Source organism: Eretmochelys imbricata, chromosome 23 (assembly GCF_965152235.1).
Source record: "Eretmochelys imbricata isolate rEreImb1 chromosome 23, rEreImb1.hap1, whole genome shotgun sequence".
Taxonomy (NCBI): Eukaryota; Metazoa; Chordata; order Testudines; family Cheloniidae; genus Eretmochelys; species Eretmochelys imbricata.
This window is the reverse complement of record NC_135594.1, coordinates 12,608,403-12,628,811: the sequence shown is the minus strand read 5'-3', so window position 1 is coordinate 12,628,811 and position 20,409 is coordinate 12,608,403. Positions and strand designations below refer to the sequence as shown.

At 67.1% G+C, this 20,409-nt stretch overlaps 1 protein-coding gene across 1 annotated transcript in view; it reads left to right on the top strand.

Annotated features, from left to right (window-relative positions):
• The window catches only part of LOC144279322 (myosin-14-like), a 39,600-nt gene that overhangs the window by 8,414 nt on the left and 10,777 nt on the right, over positions 1 to 20,409 (top strand). The window contains 23 exon segments of the mRNA XM_077840793.1: positions 67 to 210; positions 631 to 726; positions 1,023 to 1,141; positions 1,578 to 1,730; positions 2,467 to 2,640; positions 3,568 to 3,741; positions 4,297 to 4,411; positions 5,261 to 5,329; positions 5,968 to 6,161; positions 7,927 to 8,048; positions 8,927 to 8,996; positions 9,355 to 9,515; positions 9,998 to 10,106; positions 10,789 to 10,920; positions 11,711 to 11,917; positions 12,779 to 12,916; positions 14,381 to 14,504; positions 14,711 to 14,882; positions 15,254 to 15,466; positions 17,634 to 17,778; positions 18,093 to 18,299; positions 19,086 to 19,190; positions 19,662 to 19,814. Of these exon segments, the coding sequence (XP_077696919.1) occupies positions 67 to 210; positions 631 to 726; positions 1,023 to 1,141; positions 1,578 to 1,730; positions 2,467 to 2,640; positions 3,568 to 3,741; positions 4,297 to 4,411; positions 5,261 to 5,329; positions 5,968 to 6,161; positions 7,927 to 8,048; positions 8,927 to 8,996; positions 9,355 to 9,515; positions 9,998 to 10,106; positions 10,789 to 10,920; positions 11,711 to 11,917; positions 12,779 to 12,916; positions 14,381 to 14,504; positions 14,711 to 14,882; positions 15,254 to 15,466; positions 17,634 to 17,778; positions 18,093 to 18,299; positions 19,086 to 19,190; positions 19,662 to 19,814 (3,296 nt within the window).

Here is a 20,409-nt window from a genome sequence, read left to right as displayed (position 1 = left end):
TGGTCCTGGGGGGCTGGAGGTGGCCGGTCGGACGTGGGGCTGACCCCGTCCCTGTCTCCCCCCAAGCTGAGCTGCTGCTGGAGCCGTTTGACCAGTACCGGTTCCTGTCCAATGGGTTCCTGCCCATCCCGGGCCAGCAGGACAAGGAGATCTTCCAGGAGACCATGGAGTCCATGGGCATCATGGGCTTCTCCCCCGAGGAGATCCACAGTGAGTCCACCCCGCCCCGTTCGGGGGCAGATCCTCACCCGGAGAGCGGGAGCACAGCTGGTACCAGGAGGGGATTACGGGGGTGGAAACCTGAGGGGTGGGAAAGCCTATGTAGAGGAGGGTCAGGGGAGGGGGTTTGGGGCAGGGTATGGGAAGGTTAGGATATGGGGGTCCTGTGTGGGGTTGATCTAGTGGAGGGGAATGGGGGGGTCCCTGAGGTTGGGGGGCAGGATCTGGGGGGCCTGCAGATGGTAGATCTAGTGGAGGGGGGTTGGGGGGCAGGATCTGGGGGATCAGATAAGATTGGATCTGGGGTGGCGGGAGGAAGCCCCCGGAGTGGGAGGAGTGGGGTGGGGACTGGGGGGCCGTCGGGAGGGTTTGCTGGTGTCCTGCCCCCCTCACGGGCTCCCTGCTCCCCAGGCATGCTGCGGATGGTGTCGGCCGTGCTGCAGTTTGGGAACATCGTCTTTCGCAAGGAGCGAAACACAGACCAGGCGTCCATGCCGGACAACACAGGTAGGGGGCAGCCCGGGGCCCCTCCCCGCCTGGGGGCGCCGGCCCCGATCCGATCCCGGGGTGGGGGGTTGGCTGACTCAGCGGGGCAGGGAATGGGGCACAGGGCCTTTCCCCTCTAGGGGGCACTGTCTGGGAGGTTTCTGTGTGGGAGGGGGTGACCCATGGGGGGCTGGGAGGGGGAAGGAGTGGGGGGGAAGAGGGGGCTGTGGGGAGGAGGGAAGAGGCGGGCCATGGGGGGGCAAAGAAGGATCCTGCCCCCCTCCGGCCCCCCACACTGAGCTGTCCGCGCCCCGCAGCCGCCCAGAAGCTCTGCCACCTGCTGGGGCTGAACGTGACCGAGTTCTCCCGCGCCATCCTCATGCCGCGCATCAAGGTCGGGCGCGACTACGTGCAGAAGGCCCAGACCAAGGAGCAGGTGGGGCTGGGGGGGCCGACGCCAGGGAACGTGGAGCTGGAATCCAGAGAGGGGGCAGGGTGGGGGAGGGGCAGTGCTGGGGGAGGTGTGGGAGGGGCAAGGGTTGCAGTGGGGGTGGGTTGTGGGGGGCAGGAGCAGGGCAGGGCACCGGGGGGGGGAAGGAACAGGATGGGGTGGGGGCGGGGCGTGGGGGGAGGCGTGGGGCGGGGTTTGGTGTGGGAGGGGCAGGGCAGTGGGTGGCAGGGGAGAGGCAGGGGGCGCAGCGGGGTCGGGCACTGGGGGGGCAGGAGCAGGGCGGGGCACGGGGGGGCAGGAGCAGGGTGCAGTGGGAGCTGGGCGGGATGGGGGCAGGGCGTGGAGGGGGAGGGGCAGGGCAGGGCGTGGCGGGGGAGGGGGCTGCCAGGCCGGGCAGGGGGTGACTCTCTGGCCCCCCCAGGCGGATTTCGCCATCGAGGCGCTGGCCAAGGCGACCTACGAGCGTCTCTTCCGCTGGCTCGTCCATCGCCTCAACCGGGCCCTGGACCGCACCAAGCGCCAGGGGGCCTCCTTCATCGGCATCCTCGACATCGCCGGCTTCGAGATCTTCCAGGTGAGCCGGCGCTGAGCCCCCCCAGAACCCCCGCCAGGCCCCTGAGCCCCCCCCCGGCCAGGATCCCTGAACCTCCTGTGCCCCCAGCCCCCCTTCAGAGCCCCCTGCACCCCAGAACCCCCTCCAGGATCCCTGAACCTCCTGTGCCCCCAGCCCCCCTTCAGAGCCCCCTGCACCCCTAAACCTCCCCCAGTGCCCCTTCAGAGCCCCCTGCACCCCAGAACCCCCTCCAGAATCCCTGAACCTCCTGTGACCCCCAGCCCCCCTCCAAAGCCCCCTGCACCCCTACACCTCTCCCAGTGCCCCCTGAACCTCCTGTGCCCCCCAGCCCCCCTCCAGGGCCCCAGTCCCCCCCCCAGCCCCTAAACCTCCCGCAGCACCCCCTGAACCTCCTGTGCTCCCCTTGCCCCCCTCCAGCCCCCCAGAAACCCTGCCAGGGCCCTGAACCTCCTCTGTCCCCCGGCCCCACTCCAAAGCCCCCGCACCCCTAAACCTCCCCCAGTGCCCCCTGAACCTCCTGTGCCCCACTACAGCCCCCCGAGAACCCCCTCCAGGGTTCCAGGACCTCCCTGCACCCCCAAACCTCCCCCAGCCCCCTGAACCTCCAGAGCCCCCTGCACCCCGAACCTCCCCCAGCGCCCCCTGAACCTCCTGTGCCCTCCAGCCCCCCAGAACCCCCGCCAAGGGCCCTGAACCTCCTGTGCCCCCCTGACCTGTCCCCCCCGCCCCACCGCAGCTGAACTCCTTCGAGCAGCTCTGCATCAACTACACGAACGAGAAGCTGCAGCAGCTCTTCAACCACACCATGTTCGTGCTGGAGCAGGAGGAATACCAGCGCGAGGGCATCGCCTGGGACTTCATCGACTTCGGCCTCGACCTGCAGCCCTGCATCGACCTCATCGAGCGCCCGGTCGGCGGGGGCTCGGGGCCACGGGGGGAGCCGGGCAGGGAGGCCTGGCGCAAGATGGGGCAGGCAGGGGGCGGGGCAGGGGGCACCGCGCGGCTGAGGGGCTGGGCTCTGGGCCATGGGGCGGGACACGGCAAGGAGGTTTGGCCGGGAGCTCTGTACCGCAGGGCAGGGGAGGGCAGGGGGGCTGGGCGGGGGGCTCTGGGCCACAGGCCCAGGCATAGTGGGGAGGCCTGGCAGGGGGCACCATGCAGCAGGGGGTGGGGCAGGCAGGGGGGTGGTATGCTGCAGGGGGCGGGGCTGGGCAGGGGCCTCTGTGCCATGGGGCAGGGCAGGGAGGCCTGGCGGCGAGGGAGGGGGCTGGGCAAGGGGCTCTGTGCCAAAGGCCCGGGCATAGTGGGGAGGCCTGGCAGGGGGCACCATGCTGCAGGGGGCGGGGCAGGGCTTGGGGGCTGGGCAGGGGGTTCTGTGCCATGGGGCAGGGGAGGGAGGCCTGGCGGGGGGGGAGGGGGCTGGGCAAAGGGCTCTGTGCCGTAGGGCAGGGGAGGGCAGGGGGGCTGGGCAGGGGGCTCTGTGCCACAGGCCTGGGCATGGCGGGGAGGCCTAGCAGGGGGTGGGGCAGGCAGGGGGGCGGTGTGCTGCACGGGGCGGCGCAGGGCTTGGGGGCTGGGCAGGGGACTCTGTGCCATGGGGCAGGGAGGCCTGGTGGAGGGTGGGCCTGGCCAGGGGCGCCTGCAGCGGGGGGAGCTTAGTAGGGGTCACCGTGCCTCAGGCGGGGGCATCCAGGCAGGGGGCAAAGTGCTGTGCGTGGGGGGCACCATGCTGTGGGGGGGAGGCTGGGCAGGGGGCGGAGTGGCTGGACAGGGGGTGGGGCAGGGGACCCCGTGCCACAGGGGGTCAGTGGGTGACATTCCACCCCCCCCCCCCCAGGTGAACCCCCCAGGGGTGCTGGCCTTGCTGGACGAGGAGTGCTGGTTCCCCAAAGCCACCGACAAGAGCTTTGTGGAGAAGGTGATCCAGGAGCAGGGGGGGCACCCCAAGTTCCAGAAACCCCGTCAGCTGCGCGACAAGGCCGACTTCTGCATCCTCCACTACGCCGGCAAGGTGCGTGTGTGTGTGTGTCACCCCCTGCTGGAAGGTCTGGGCCCTGCTCTGTGTGTGTGTCCCTGCTTTGGGGGTGTGGGGGTGTGGGGGTGTCCCTGCTGGGGGGACTGGGCCCTGCTGTGTGTGTGTGTGACGTTGCCCTCTAGTGGACAGTCCCGTAAGTGCCGTGGGAGATCTAGTTTTCTCATAATAACCCAAGTCACCCAAATGGCACCAGTCTAGCTAGGTGTTATGCTGCTCACTCCCCTCCCAGAGCCGGGCAGACAACCCAGGAGTTCTGGCTCCCAGCTCCCCACCCCGCTCTATCCACTAGACCTCATTCCCCTCCCAGAGCCGGGGAGAGAACCCAGGACTCCTGGCTCCCATTCACTGTGTGTTGTCCCACTCAGTTTACTCCCCCAATCTGGTGTCGGTCCCCCCCTCCCCACTGTGGTTTTAAACCCTGCTGGTTGTCAAGTGGCAGGGAGTCCCACAGGCCCCAGCTTGTGTCAGGTTGTGGGGGCTCTGGTGTCCCCCAGTCTCCCTGACCCATGCCCCTCTCCCCGCCCCCGGCAGGTGGATTACAAGGCAGACGAGTGGCTGATGAAGAACATGGACCCACTGAACGACAACGTGGCCACCCTGCTGCACCAGAGCGCGGAGCGCTTCACTGCTGAGCTCTGGAAGGACGGTAGGGCCGGGGGGGGCGGTGCTGGGCTGGGGGGGATTGGAGGGGTAACACCCTCACTCTCCCCACGGAGCCACTGTCTGCTCTCTTCGTCTACTGCCTCAGCCACAGCAGCTCCCTGTACCCCCCAGGCTCCCCACAGACAGCCCCAGGTCTCCACTGGCCCCCCACAGACAGCTCCAGCCACTGCCCCACACAGGCCCCCACGGCTCAGCACCTCCATGCACCCTCCAGGTCCCCACAGACAGCCCCAGCCACTCCCCCCAAAGACCTCCCTGGCATGGCACCTCTGTGCACCCCCCAGGCCTCCCACAGACAGCCCCAGCCACTGGCCCCCACCTGTCCCCCCACACTCACTCCCCAGGAATCAGGTGACTCAAAGCAAAGCCCACTGTAAATAACTGGTGTGTGTGGGGTCACTAGCACCCCCTGGCACCGAAACCCCCCTCCGCTGACCTCTCTGACCTCGGTAGCACCCACTAATTCGTGACCTCTCCTCCACCCCCCGGCATTCTGCTGGCCTCAGGACCGGGGGTGCTGCTGGAGGACATCCCCTCTCGTCCTCTGGGGGATGGGGGGCTCTGGGATGATTTCCCCCCCCTTAACCTCCCCCCCACCTCCCCCAGTTATGATTTCTCCCTTCCCCACCATTGACACCCACCCCGGTGCTGTAACTAACTGGCTCTCGCTGTTCTCCTGTGTTCTCTGCCCTCGGGGCCTGGCCCCGTCTGTCCTTGATTTCTCTGTCCATCCGTCTGTCCTTGGTCTCTCTCTCTGTCTGTCTGTCTAACCCTCCCCACCCGGCCCCCCTCATACCCCCCTCCCCTCTGCCCCCGGCATCGGCCTCTCCAGAGATCGGGAACATCCAGAAGGTTTATTTCTTTGACAGCTACGCCGGGGTGTCCCCAAGCCAAGGTGAAAGTACGTCCACATTCTGCCTCCCATCACCCCCCCAGCCTGGGCTGCCCACCATTACCCCCCCAGCTCACCCCTCCTCACATCACACCCCCAGCCTGGGCTGCCCCCCATCACATCTTCCAGCTCGTCCCCCTCACATCACCCGCCCCCCCCCCACAGCCTGGGCTGCCCCCCCGCTAAGATTGCTGAGCCCCGGAGCAGATCCCTGCCTAGCTGCAATGGCTAAGCACTGGGGATGGGAGGGGGGGTCAGGAGCCCATCTAGCCAGGCCCCCCCTCCCACCAAGTAGTGGTCCCCCCAGCTGGCCCTTTGTCAGGTCAGCGGGCGGCGTGGGTGGGGGGGGGGAATAAGGACCGTTCCTCCGTCACCCCTTGGCTCATCCGTCTGCATCCTCCATCCATTCAGGGCCCTATGCCAGCTACAGCAGGGGGCGCTGTCAGGCGCTGGCATGTGGGGGGTTTCCACACTACTCCAGCCCACCTCTCCCATCAGGGGGCGCTGTGGGGTCTGGCTGTGTGGGGGGCTCCTCGCTACCCCAGCCCCCAGCCCCACCTTTCCCATCAGGGGACGCTGTGGGGCGCAGGGCAGGGGCTCGGGGAATGGGAGGTGGCTCCCGGCTGACCCCGCCCCCTCACCCACAGTGGACCGGATCGTGGGCCTGGACCAGGTGAGCGGCATGGGGGATGTGGCTTTCGGGGCCTCCTACAAGACCAAGAAGGGGATGTTCCGCACCGTGGGCCAGCTCTACAAGGAGTCGTTGGCCAAGCTCATGGCCACCCTACGCAACACCAACCCCAACTTTGTGCGCTGCATCATCCCCAACCACGAGAAGAGGGTGAGCCGTCGGGCCCTGGTGCCAACTGGGCATGCGAGGGGGCACAAGGGGAAGGGCCAGTTGCCCCGCCAGGGTGGGGTGTGGCACTTGTGGGGAATGGCGGTGGGAGCAAGGGGGCTGAATCGGGCAAGCGGGAGCATGGGGCCTGCCGTGCGAGAGCAAGGGGGAGTGTGCAAAGCTGTGTGAGCGGCATTGTTCGTGCAGGGGAGTGAGAATGGCTGTGTGAGAGTGAGTGGGAATGTGCACAATCGTGCGAGGGCCATAGTGCATGTGGGGAAGTGTGACTCGCTGTGTGACAGTGAGTGTGCAAAACTGTGCAAGAGCAGTCAGCGCATGGGGAAGTATGAACTGAGTGTGAGTGTGAGGTCTGTGTGTGTGCAAAGCTGGGTGAGCACCATTGTCCCTGCAGGTCAGACTGAATAGCTGTGTGAGAGCAAGTGTGAGTGCAAAATTGTGCAAGTGTCACAGTGCATGTGGGGAAATGTGAACCACTGTGCGAGAGCAAATGTGAGTGTGCACAAGTGGCATCATTCATAGAGGGCAGTGTGATCTGCCATTCAATAGCACGTGTGTGTGCAAAACAGTATGAGTGTCATTGTTCATGTAGGGGAGTGTGAATGGCCGTGCAGGTGTGAGTGTGCAAAATGGTGTGAGTGCCAATTTCATGCACAGAGTGTGACTGGCTGTGTTAGAGTGAGTGTGAGCACAAAATCGTGCAGTCGCCATTGTGCATGTGGGGAAATGTGAACTGTGGTGAGAGCACTAATGTGAGTGTGCAAAAGTGGCATTGCTCATGTGTGGCAGTGCACACTACCGTGTAAGACAGAGTGGGAGTGTGGAAAACCATGCAAGCACTGTCAGCATGTGGGGAAGTGTGATCCATCATGTGAGAGCAAATGTGGAAAACTGGGTGAGCTCTAGTGTCTCTGCAGGGGAGGGTGAATGGCTGGTGCAAGAGCAAGTGTGCATGCACAATTGTGCAAGTGCCGTTGTGTGTGCTGGGAAATGTGAATCTCTGTGACATCGTCCATGCTGGGCAGTGTGAGTGTGCAAAGCCTTGTGAACACCATCAGCGGAGGCGGAAGTGTGAACAGCCAAGTGAGAATGAGTGTGCAAAACAGTGCAAGCACCGTTGTTCATGTGTGAAGTGTGAATGACTGTGCAAAAACAATTGTGTGCAAAAATTGTGCAAGTACTTTCAATGTGGGGAGAAGCGTGACGTGCTTGTGACATGAAGTGTGAGTGCAAAACGGTGCAAGCTCCATCAACGTCCGAGGAAGCGTGTGCTGTGGTGAAAGCGAGCGAGTGTGCACACATATGAAGGTGCTCGTGCCCTTGATGGGCGTGCACCACTCCCCATGTGTCCTCCTGTGCATCCGCACACGAGTGAAGGAGCGTGTGTCCCTGGGAGAGCCGATGTCAGCCGTTGTGCACAAGGGAGGGCATGCGAGGGTGAGCTGGCGAAGGGGCTTCTGGAGGGCTGGCACCAGCGTGCCGTGGAAGTGTGAAGGGACAAGGGCCAGCAAGCGTGAGCATGGCCGAGGGCTCGTAGTGCCAGCCTGGGGTGCCAGCAAACGAGCATGTCCCGGGCAGGCGGGCAGCTGCCCTGCTTGGTGCACACAGCTGCAGCCTGCATTGGCGCGGTGCCCCTGGGTGGCAGAGGGGCAGCGTGTGGGTGCCGGGAGCTCTGGCGTGCCAGCCCCGGTGTGCTGCACGAATGCCCCCCCCCCCCCGCTTCCCTGGGCTTTGACGCTCCCTCCCGCAGGCCGGGAAGCTGGAGCCCCACCTGGTGCTGGACCAGCTGCGCTGCAACGGGGTGCTGGAGGGCATCCGCATCTGCCGCCAGGGCTTCCCCAACCGCATCATCTTCCAGGAGTTCCGCCAGAGGTACCCCCGGGCCCATCTGCCCCGGGATCCCGCCTCCCGCGTCCGCCCCGGGCCCATCTGCCCCGGGATCCCGCCTCCCGCGTCCGCCCCGGGCCCATCTGCCCCGGGATCCCGCCTCCCGCGTCCGCCCCGGGCCCATCTGCCCCGGGATCCCGCCTCCCGCCTCCCGCGTCCGCCCCGGGCCCATCTGCCCCGGGATCCCGCCTCCCGCCTCCCGCGTCCGCCCCGGGCCCATCTGCCCCGGGATCCCGCCTCCCGCCTCCCGCGTCCGCCCCGGGCCCATCTGCCCCGGGATCCCGCCTCCCGCGTCCGCCCCGGGCCCATCTGCCCCGGGATCCCGCCTCCCGCGTCCGCCCCGGGCCCATCTGCCCCGGGATCCCGCCTCCCGCCTCCCGCGTCCGCCCCGGGCCCATCTGCCCCGGGATCCCGCCTCCCGCGTCCGCCCCGGGCCCATCTGCCCCGGGATCCCGCCTCCCGCGTCCGCCCCGGGCCCATCTGCCCCGGGATCCCGCCTCCCGCGTCCGCCCCGGGCCCATCTGCCCCGGGATCCCGCCTCCCGCGTCCGCCCCGGGCCCATCTGCCCCGGGATCCCGCCTCCCGCGTCCGCCCCGGGCCCATCTGCCCCGGGATCCCGCCTCCCGCGTCCGCCCCGGGCCCATCTGCCCCGGGATCCCGCCTCCCGCGTCTGGTTCCCCGGGCCCATCTGCCCCGGAATCCCGCCTCCCGCGTCTGGTTCCCCGGGCCCATCTGCCCCGGGATCCCGCCTCCCGCGTCTGGTTCCCCGGGCCCATCTGCCCCGGTGTCCCGCCGGTTGCTCTGGACGGGTGTGGGGGAGGGGCTGTGTGACCCCTGACCTGTGTTCTCGCCTCCCCCTGCAGATATGAGATCCTGACCTCCAACGCCATCCCCAAGGGCTTCATGGATGGGAAACAGGCCTGCGAGCGCATGGTATGGGGTGGGGCAGGAGGTGGGGCCAGGGGCGGGGCCTGCCCAGGGGGAGGGGCTCTGAGAGGCAGACCCCACCCGCCCTGGGGATTGGCCCCCAAGCTGGGAGCAACCCGGACTCAGCCCCATCACAGCCACCCCCTCAGCCCCCTCCCCATCCCTGACCCCCTTATCTCTCTACACCCCCCATCTACCCTTCCATTGCTCCACCCCCCTTCTTCCCCCACAAACCTGCAACCCCACCGCCTTGAGGACTTTGCCCTGCTGGGTGGATGTCGTGTGGGGAGGACCCCGGCTGGGTAGGGGGCTCCGGCTCCCCCTCTGCTTCCCCGCTCACCCCTCGACTCTCCTCCTGCCCCAGATCAAGGCCCTGGAGCTCGACGCCAACTTGTACCGCATCGGCCAGAGCAAGATTTTCTTCCGGGCAGGGGTGCTGGCCCACCTGGAGGAGGAGCGGGACCTCAAGATCACCGACATCATCGTCTCCTTCCAGGCTGCCGCGCGTGGGTACCTGGCCCGCAAGTGAGTGCCGGGGGCGGGGAGGGGGCATGCATGCAGCTCTGGGGGGAGCGCGGGGCCAGGGCAATACCTACCACTGGGACCGACCAGGGGCCGGTGGGCGGGGCTTGGCTAGGTGTGGGCGGGGCCCCACTTCTCAGGGTTGTGAAGGGAAAGGTCGTGGCTCCCAGCCCCCCCCCCCGCTCTAACCACTAGCCCCCACTCCCTGCCCAGAGCCGGGCAGAGGAGCCAGGCGTCCGGGCTCCCAGCCTCCCCCGCTCTAACCACTAGCCCCCACTCCCTGCCCAGAGCCGGGCAGAGGAGCCAGGCGTCCGGGCTCCCAGCCTCCCCCGCTCTAACCACTAGCCCCCACTCCCTGCCCAGAGCCGGGCAGAGGAGCCAGGCGTCCGGGCTCCCAGCCTCCCCCGCTCTAACCACTAGCCCCCACTCGCTGCCCGGAGCGGGGAGGGAACCCAGGCGTCCGGGCTGACGGGCTGCCCCCGCAGGGCGTTCACGAAGAAGCAGCAGCAGACGAGCGCCCTGCGCGTGATGCAGCGGAACTGCGCCGCCTACCTCAGACTGCGGCACTGGCAATGGTGGCGTCTCTTCACCAAGGTGCCGGGCTGGGGGGTAACGCGTGTGGGAGGGGCCCTGAGTTTGTACTGGCTGGGGGAGGCAGCAGGCCCCGGGGAGGCAGGGGTGGGGATGTCGGGGTGGGGGGGGTGGGGATGCAGGCCCTGGGGAGGCGGGGGTGGGGATGTCGGGGTGGGGACGCAGGCCTCGGGGAGGCGGGGGTGGGGATGTCGGGGGAGGGGTGGGGTGGGGACGCAGGCCATGGGGAGGCGGGGGTGGGGATGTCGGGGGTGGGGTGGGATGGGGACGCAGGCCCTGGGGAGGCGGGGGTGGGATGGAGTGGGGGCGCTGGCTCTGGGGAGGCGGGGGTGGGGATGTGGGGGTGGGGTGGGGAGCAGGCCCCGGGGACGCGGGGGTGGGGATGTCTGGAGGGGGTGGGGGTGCAGGCCCAGGGGACGCGGGGGTGGGGATGTGGGGGTGGGGTGGGGAGCAGGCCCCGGGGACGCGGGGGTGGGGATGTCTGGAGGGGGTGGGGGTGCAGGCCCAGGGGACGTGGGGGTGGGGATGTCGGGGTGGGGGTGGGGCGCAGGCCCCGGGGAGGCAGGAGTGGGGGAGATCTGGTCTCAGGAGCCAGGCTGGAGGCAGGGAGCTGGGATCCAAGGTCAGGGGTCAGGGTGTGTGCATGGGGGGCGTCTGGAGTCACCCGCATTGACCCTCCCCGCAGGTGAAGCCACTGCTGCAGGTGACGCGGCAGGACGAGGTGATGCAGGCCAAGGCCGTGGAGCTGCAGAAGGTGCAGGATCAACACGTGAAAACCCAGAGCGAGCTCAGGGAGCTGGAGAGCAAATACCAGCAGGTGAGGGGGAGCGAGGGACCCAGAAAAGGCCCCGATTCCCACCCCACACTGCCCTCCTGGAGCTGGGGAGAGAACCCAGGAGTCCTGGCTCCGAGCCCCCCGCCACTCCAACCACTAGACCCCACTCCCGTCCTGGAGCTGGGGAGAAAACCCAGACGTCCTGGCTGCCAGTCCCCCCTGTTCTAACCACTAGCCCCCACTCCACTCTAGGAGCTGAGGATGGAACCCAGGAGTCCTGGCTCCCAGCCCACTAACCCCCACTCCACTCCCAGAGCCGGGGAGAGAACCCAGGAGTCCTGGCTCCGAGCTCCTCCTTGCTCTAAGCACTAGACCGCACTCCCCGCTGGGAGCTGAGGATGGAACCCAGGAGTCCTGGCTTCCAGCCCCACTGCCCCCCCCTTCACCTCTGGGAGCTGTGGATGGAACCCAGAAGTCCTGGTTTCCAGCCCCACTGCCCCCCCCCCTCCCCTGGGAGCTGAGGATGGAACCCAGGAGTCCTGGCTCCCAGCCCACTAACCCCCACTCCCCTCCCAGAGCCGGGGAGAGAACCCAGGAGTCCTGGCTCCGAGCTCCTCCCTGCTCTAAGCACTAGACCGCACTCCCCTCTGGGAGCTGAGGATGGAACCCAGGAGTCCTGGTTTCCAGCCCCACTGCCCCCCCCTCCCCTGGGAGCTGAGGATGGAACCCAGAAGTCCTGGTTTCCAGCCCCACTGCCCCCCCCCCCCCGGGAGCTGAGGATGGAACCCAGGAGTCCTGGCTCCCAGCGCACTGGCCCCTCCGTGCCCCGCAGCTGGCGGAGGAGAAGACGATCCTGGCGGAGCAGCTGCGGGCGGAGACGGAGCTGTTCGCCGAGGCAGAGGAGCTGCGGGCGCGCCTGGCCACCAAGAAGCAGGAGCTGGAGGAGATCCTGCAGGAGCTGGAGGGGCGGGTGGAGGAGGAGGAGGAGCGATGCCAGCAGCTGCACAACGACAAGAAGAAGATGCAGCAGCACGTGCAGGTACCAGGGCAGGGACCCCTGGCGGTGCCATGACCCGAGGGGCACAGCCCAGCTGGCGGGGGGCTGGGCCACCACCTGGGGCTTGGCTGGCATCCCACGTTCTCTCCCAGAGCCAGGAGAGAACCCAGGAGTCCTGGCTCCCAGCCCCCCTGCTCTAACCTCTAGGACACACTACCCTCTCGGAGCTGAGGAGAGAACCCAGGAGTCCTGGCTCCCAGCAGCCTGCTCTAACCTCTAGGATACACTGCCCTCTCAGAGCTGGGGAGAGAACCCAGGAGTCCTGGCTCCCAGCCCCCCTGCTCTAACCTCTAGGACACACTACCCTCTCGGAGCTGGGGAGAGAACCCAGGAGTCCTGGCTCCCAGCAGCCTGCTCTAACCTCTAGGATACACTGCCCTCTCAGAGCTGGGGAGAGAACCCAGGAGTCCTGGCTCCCAGCCCCCCTGCTCTAACCTCTAGGACACACTACCCTCTCGGAGCTGGGGAGAGAACCCAGGAGTCCTGGCTCCCAGCCCCCCTGCTCTAACCTCTAGGACACACTACTCTCTCAGAGCTGGGGAGAGAACCCAGGAGTCCTGGCTCTCAGCCCTCCTGCTCTAATTACTAGGCCCTGCTCCACTCCCAGAGCTGAGATTGGGAAGGGGGCCCTGTGGGGCTGTTCTGGGACTGACGCCTCTCTCCCCGGGCTGGCTTGGGAGGGTGCAGCCCGGCGGCCCCCACTGCCAGCCAGCCCCACACCCCACGACCCTCCACGGGTGCCCACACCCTGAGCCCCACCGATGGTCATCCCCTGACCCCTGCCGGTGCCCATGCCCTAAGCCCTGACGACGACCAGCCCTCTGACCCCCCGCTGTCCCCCAGGACCTGGAGGAGCAGCTGGAGGAGGAGGAGGCAGCTCGGCAGAAGCTGCAGCTGGAGAAGGTAACCACGGAGGCCAAGCTGAAGAAGATGGAGGAGGATTTGCTGCTGCTGGAGGACCAGAACTCCAAGCTGCACAAGGTGAGGGGGCCCCGGGTCATGGGCCCCGCACGCTGGGCAGGGGAGTCCAGCCCCCGCTGGCCGGTCCACCCTTCGCACCCCCTCCCTGTGGGACTCTCTGCCACCTTGCCAGCCCCCGCCCCCAGTGTTGGGTTCTTCTTGGGAGTGGGGGGAGATGCCCCTGGGTCTGTCCTAGTTTCAGTTTGGATCCTGTTCTTCCTCTTGATTGGAATGTGGTTTGAGCCCAAACTGAGATCTCAATTGTGATCCAGATGTGACTCCGGATCTTAATTGGGATATGTGGTTTTCGTGACACCTTGACTGGAATCTGAATCTGGTTCAGACTCTGGATCTTAATCTCTCACTGAATTGTAATCTGGATCTGAGTCTGGTTCTGAATTTGAATCCAAATGTATGCTAATTGTTAATCTGGATCTGAATCTCTGAATCTGAATTTTAATCTAAACCTACATGTGAATCCTAATTTAGATTTGAATCCAGGTCATGGTATTATTCTGGATCTGGATTTTAATCTCACTTTGACTCTGGATATTAATTTGACTCTGGATCTGAATTTGAATCCAAACATACGCTAAATCTTAATCTGAATTTGGATCTTAATCTCACTCCAAATCTGAATTTTAATTCAAATCTACATATGAATCTTAATCTAAATTTGAGTCCATGACTTAATTTCACTCTGAATCTGGATCCGGTTTAGTTGCCCCCTGAATGTGGCTCTTAATCTCACACTTAATCTGACTCTTGATCTGAATTTGAATCCAAATGTACTCCGGATTTTAATGCAGATCTGGATTTTAATCTCACTTTAAATCTGGACCTTGATCTGAATCACAGTGCGCTCTTGAATCTGGATTTTAATCTGCATTTTAATCTTAATCTGACCCTTAGTCACAGTTTTGATCCTAATCTGAATCATAGTCCACACCAAAATCTGATTTAAAGTCCAGAACTGGGTCTGTATCTGAATTTGAATCTAAATCTGATTTTCTGATCCTGATCTGGCACTGGGTTTGATCTGAATCTGGATCCAGATCTCATGCAGGTGCAAGATGTGAATGCAACTTTGAATCTGAATCCAAGCCTGGATGGGGATTTTACAAATCCGCATCTGACCCCTAATCTGGATATGAATTGGAATTAGAACCCAAACTCTCAACTGATTCGCAGTCCAGCTCTGAACCCAAATCTGGGATGGCTGATCTGAACCGTGATCCAGATCAGGACCTTGCCAGCTGGGGTGTGACCCAGAGCTGAAGCTGGCTCTGTGCTGTGATCTAAATGGCTGTCAGAATCGGCGTTTCCGTAAGAATTGGGATCTGAATCCGGATCCAGCTATGAAGCGTCACCCCGAACCCGCCCGCGCCCTAGCTGGAGTCCATCCCCGTTCCTGTCCTGGCAGGGAGGGTTGGTGGGAGCGGGTGGGTCCCCGCCCCGGCCTCACCCCCGCCCCGTGCCCCCCAGGAGCGGAAGCTGATGGAGGAGCGCCTGGCGGAGTTCAGCTCGCACATGACGGAGGAGGAGGAGAAGGTGAAGAGCCTGTCCAAGCTGCGCAACAAATACGAGGCCGTCCTCGCGGACATGGAAGGTGAGGGGTGGGGGATGGGGACCCCAGCGTCCGACAGGCACAGGGGATGGGGAATTGGGGGTGGGAGCCCCCCGCCGGGTGCTGACCCCTGGGCGGGCTGAGCCGCGTGTTGGGGGGCGGGGATGGGGAGTGGGGGAAGGGATTCCCTGGAGCTGAGCTGGGGGGGCCGGTGTGGGGCCTCGCTGACCCACCCCCGCCCCCCGCAGAGCGGCTGAAGAAGGAGGAGAAGGGGCGTCAGGAGCTGGAGAAGCAGCGACGTCGGCTGGACGGGGAGACGAGCGACCTGCAGGAGCAGCTGCTGGAGCTGCAGCAGCAGCTGGAAGAGCTCCGGGCCCAGCTGGCCCGCAAGGAGGCCGAGCTGCAGGCCGCCCTGGCCAGGTGCCCCCCTGGAACCCCACCCAGAGCCCCCCTATTCCTCATCCCCCGGCTGGGTCCCCCCAGAGATCCGCCCCCAACTCCTGCCTGGGGCCCCCCGGGCCCCCTCCCCTAGGATCCCTGCTCCATCCTCCCGTGGTCAGGGATCCCCGCCCTGCCCCCCCAACTGGGATCCTCCTCCCGCCCTGCCCTCCCCACTGGGATCCCCCTGCCACTCCTATAGCCACTGACCCCCTTCTGGGGGCCCCACCCTGGGTTAGGGATGGGAATTGCTCCCTGGCTGCCCCTCCCATGGCGCTGACCCCGCTCTCCCCCCGTCCCCCCTGTGGCGCCCCCCTCCCCCCCCCGGCGCTGACCCACTCTCTGCCCCGCAGGCTGGAGGAGGAGGCGGCCCAGAAGAACCAGGCGCTCAAGGCCCTGCGGGAGCTGCAGGCCCAGCTAACGGAGCTGCAGGAGGACATGGAGATGGAGCGGGCGGCTCGGGCCAAGGCCGAGAAGCAACGGCGGGACCTGGGCGAAGAGCTGGAGGCCCTGAAAACCGAGCTGGAGGATACGCTGGACTCCACCGCAACCCAGCAGGAGCTACGGTGCAGTGCCGCCCGCATCCCCGGGCCTGGCTCGCCTCCCCCCAGAGCCAGCCGCATCCCCGCGCACCCTCCCCGGAGCTGCCCACGTCCCCCGGGCCTGGCTCGCCTCCCCGCAGAGCCAGCCGCATCCCCGAGCACCCTCCCCGGAGCTGCCCTCGTCCCCGGGCCTGGCTCGCCTCCCCGCAGAGCCAGCCGCATCCCCGAGCACCCTCCCCGGAGCTGCCCACGTCCCCGGGCCTGGCTCGCCTCCCCCCAGAGCCAGCCGCATCCCCGCGCACCCTCCCCGGAGCTGCCCACGTCCCCGGGCCTGGCTCGCCTCCCCCCAGAGCCAGCCGCATCCCCGCGCACCCTCCCCGGAGCTGCCCACGTCCCCGGGCCTGGCTCGCCTCCCCCCAGAGCCAGCCGCATCCCCGCGCACCCTCCCCGGAGCTGCCCACGTCCCCGGGCCTGGCTCGCCTCCCCCCAGAGCCAGCCGCATCCCCGCGCACCCTCCCCGGAGCTGCCCACGTCCCCGGGCCTGGCTCGCCTCCCCCCAGAGCCAGCCGCATCCCCGCGCACCCTCCCCGGAGCTGCCCACGTCCCCGGGCCTGGCTCGCCTCCCCCCAGAGCCAGCCGCATCCCCGCGCACCCTCCCCGGAGCTGCCCACGTCCCCGGGCCTGGCTCGCCTCCCCCCAGAGCCAGCCGCATCCCCGCGCACCCTCCCCGGAGCTGCCCACGTCCCCGGGCCTGGCTCGCCTCCCCCCAGAGCCAGCCGCATCCCCGCGCACCCTCCCCGGAGCTGCCTGCGTCCCCGGGCCTGGCTCGCCTCCCCGCAGAGCCAGCCGCATCCCCGCGCACCCTCCCCGGAGCTGCCCACGTCCCCGGGCCTGGCTCGCCTCCCCCCAGAGCCAGCCGCATCCCCGAGCACCCTCCCCGGAGCTGCCCACGTCCCCGGGCCTGGCTCGCCTCCCCCCAGAGCCAGCCGCATCCCTGCGCACCCTCCCCAGAGCTGCCTGCGTCCCCGGGCCTGGCTCGCCTCCCCCCAGAGCCAGCCGCATCCCCGCGCACCCTCCCCGGAGCTGCCCACGTCCCCGGGCCTGGCTCGCCTCCCCCCAGAGCCAGCCGCATCCCCGCGCACCTTCCCCAGAGCTGCCTGCGTCCCCGGGCCTGGCTCGCCTCCCCGCAGAGCCAGCCGCATCCCCGCGCACCTTCCCCAGAGCTGCCTGCGTCCCTGGGCCTGGCTCGCCTCCCCGCAGAGCCAGCCGCATCCCCGAGCACCCTCCCCAGAGCTGCCCACGTCCCTGGGCCTGGCTCGCCTCCCCCCAGAGCCAGCTGCATCCCCACACACCTTCCCCAGAGTCACCTGCGTCCCTGAGCCTGGCTCGCCTCCCCCCGAGCCAGCCACATCCCCGCGCACCTCCCCCCGAGCCAGCCGCATCCCCGCGCACCCTCCCCGGAGCTGCATCACGTCCCTGGGAACTGGCTCGCCCCCCCCCAGAGCCAGCCACATCCCTGCCCACCTTCCCCAGAGCCAGCCGTATCCCGCGCACCCTCCCCAGAGCCGCCTGCGTCCCCGGGTCTGGCTCGCCTCCCCCCGAGCCAACCGCATCCCCGCGCACCCTCCCCGGAGCCGCCCACGTCCCCGGGCCTGGCTCGCCTCCCCCCAGAGCCAGCTGCATCCCCGTGCACCTTCCCCAGAGCTGCCCGCGTCCCCTCAGAGCCAGCTGCATCCCCGTGCACCTTCCCCAGAGTCACCCCTGCGTCCCCGGGCTTAGCCTGCCTACCTCTGGGGCTGGCGTGCACCTTCCGCGGAGCCCTCCTCCCTCCCCCCAGAGCCAGCCACGTCCCTGTGTGCCTGGCCTGTCTACCCCTGGGGCTGGCTGCATCCCTGCGCCCCGGCCTGACTCCCCCCTATATCTGGCTGCGTCCCCAGGGCTGGCCCACCTCACCCCAGAGCCAGCCCCATCCCCACGCACCTAGTCCGCTTCCCCCGGGAGCTGGCCATGTCCCCACGCACCCGACCACCTCCCCCCAGAGCCAGCCGCATCCCCGTGCACCCACCCTGAGCCGGCAAAGTCCCCGGGCACCCAGCCCTCCCCACGTCTCAGCACAGGGCGAGGGGTCCTTGGAGAAGTAGCCCTGCGCGCCCCATCCCCCCGGCCCGTGGCTCACTGCCGCCCCCCGCAGGTCGAAGCGGGAGCAGGAGGTGGCCGAGCTGAAGAAGGGGATGGAGGACGAGGTGAAGGTACACGAGGCGCAGGTGCTGGAGATGCGCCAGCGACACACCCATGCCCTGGAGGAGCTGTCTGAGCAGCTGGAGCAGTCCCGCCGGGTACGGGCCGGGAGGGGAAGGGTCCCCCCTGCATCAGCCCCCCTACTCTCCCGTGCCCGGATCTCCGTCATGCTGGGCTCCCCCAGCCTTCCCCCATCCATCTCCCCGCAGCGCTGCCTGGGGAGAGCTCAGCGGGGTTAGCTTGGGCAGAGGCTGGGACCCAGGACTCCTGGGTTCTCTCCCCAGCTCCGGAAGGGGAGTGGGGGCTAGTGGTGGGAGCCGGGGGGCAGGGGCTGGCAGCCCGGACTCCTGGGTTCTCTCAGGCTCTGCTGTGGGGCGTTAGCTCTGTGTGAGGTGGTTCTCGGCCCCCCCAGGTGAAAGGCACCCTGGAGAAGGCGAAGCAGGCGCTGGAGGGGGAGAAGGCGGAGCTGGTGCAGGAGGTGAAGGGGCTGCAGGCCGCCCGGCTGGACTCGGAGCAGCGCCGCAAGAAGCTGGAGGGGCAGGTGCAGGAGCTGCAGATCCGGGCCAGCGAGGCCGAGCGAGCCAAGGCCGAGCTTGCCGACCGCCTGGGCAAGCTGCAGGTGAGACCCCCACAGACCCCTGGATCAGACCCATGGATCCCGCCCCCTCCATCACCCCCAGTCCGCAAGGCCCATCTACCCCAGTATCCCGCCCCCTGGATCAGATCCATGGATCCTGCTCACTCCATCTACCCTGGTATCCTGCCCCCTCCATCACCCCCCAGGCCCATCTATCTCAGTATCCCACCCCCTTCCTGCCCCCTGGATCAGACCTATGGATCCCGCCCACTCCATCTTCCCCAGTATCCTGCCCCCGGATCACCCCCTCACGCCCATCTACCCTGGTGTCCCACCCCCTCCATCCCTCCCACAGGCCCATCTACCCCAGTGCCCTGCCCCCTCCCTGCCCCCTGGTTACATATACCCCTGTATCCTGCCCCCTCCATCACCCCATGGGCCCATCTACCTCAGTATCCTGCCCCTTCTGTGCCCCCTGGATCACCCCCCACATGCCCATCTACCCCGGTATCCTGCCGCCTCCCTGCTCCCCTGGGCCCATCTACCCCGGTATCCTGCCCCCTCCATCACCTCCCTGGGGCCATCTACCCCAGGATCCTGCCCCATGGGTCCATATACCCCAGTATCCTGTCCCCTCCCTGACCCCTGGATCACCCCTCCCCTCACCCCACGCCCATCTACGCTGGTAACCCGCCCTCTCCATCCCACCCACTGGCCCATCTACCCCGGTATTCTGCCCCCTCCCTGCCCCCCGGATCACCCCTGTGGGATGACGGAGGCCATGGAGCAGGGTTGCTGAGCCCCCCTGTCCCCGTCTCCCCCGGGCAGAGTGAGTTGGACAGCGTCTCGGGGGCCCTGGGCACCACGGAGTCGAAGACGATCAAGCTCACCAAGGAGCTGGCCAGCACGGAGTCCCACCTGCAGGACGCCCAGGTAGGGCCCCCCTGGAGGGTACAGGGCTGAGCCCAGCAGGTGCCGGGTTGGGGGCAGTGGTTCGGGGTGGGGGGACGGGCTCTGGGCAGCACGGGGTTACTGCAGAGGTGGGAGGGTGTGGGGTGGGGGGGAGGGGTGGAGCAGAGTGTCTGAAGAGGGGGCTGGGAATGGGGCCTGGGTGAGGGGAGCTAGGTGGGGTGGGGCCAGGGAAGCAGGGCCTGGGCAGTGTGGGGAGGGTGGTGTCTGGTAGGCACAGGTCGGCTCTTCCCCTGGGCCTGGGGGTCTGGCAGGGGACTGTGGCGGGGGTCTCTGCTCTGGGTGGGGTCTCTGCCCTGTGGTCAGGGTCGGGCTGCGGTGGGGTCTCTGACCCAGGGTCGGACGGGGGAGGGGCCTGTGGTGGGGTCTCTGACCCGGAGTCGGGGGGGAGGGGCCTGCAGCAGGGTCTCTGACCCGGGGTGGCCCCCCGCACAGGAGTTGCTGCAGGAGGAGACGCGGCAGAAGCTGGCGCTGAGCTCACGGGTGCGGCAGCTGGAGGAGGAGAAGGGCGCCATGCTGGAGCAGCTGGAGGAGGAGGAGGCTGTGAAGGGCAACCTGAGCCGCCAGATCCAGGGCCTGCAGCAGCAGGTGAGCCTGGCCTGGTGCCGCAGGGGGGTGCAGCAAGCACGGTGCTGGCTAACTGTGTGGGTGCAGTGGGAGGGTGCAGGGGATACAGTGGGTGCCAAGCGCTGGTGCAGTGAGTGCAGTGCGAGGGGCACAGTGGGTGCTATGTGAGGGGTGCCATGGGTGCAGTGTGGGGATGCAGTGGGTGCCAGATGATGGCAGTGTGGGGGATGCAGAGTGAGGGATACAGTGGGTGTGTTGTGGGGGATACAGCGTGTGAGACTGCAGTGCAGGGGATGCCAAGCACTGGTGTAGTGGGTGCAGTGTGGGGGATGTAGTGTGAAGGGTACTGTGGGTGCCATGTGAGGGGTGCAGTGGGCACAGTATGGTGAATGCAGTGTGGCAGGATGCAATGGGCACCAACCACTGGTGCAGTAGGTGTAGTGCAAGGGATGAGGTGAGCACCAGGTGCTGGTGCAGTGGTTGCAGTGAAGGGGGTGCAGTGGACGCAGTGTGGCAGGATGCAGTATGCAGGGTGCAGTGGGTGGGAAGTAGCAGGTGCAGTGTGGGGATGCAGTGAGTGCCAGGCACTGGCACAGTTGTTGGTGCAGGGTGGAGG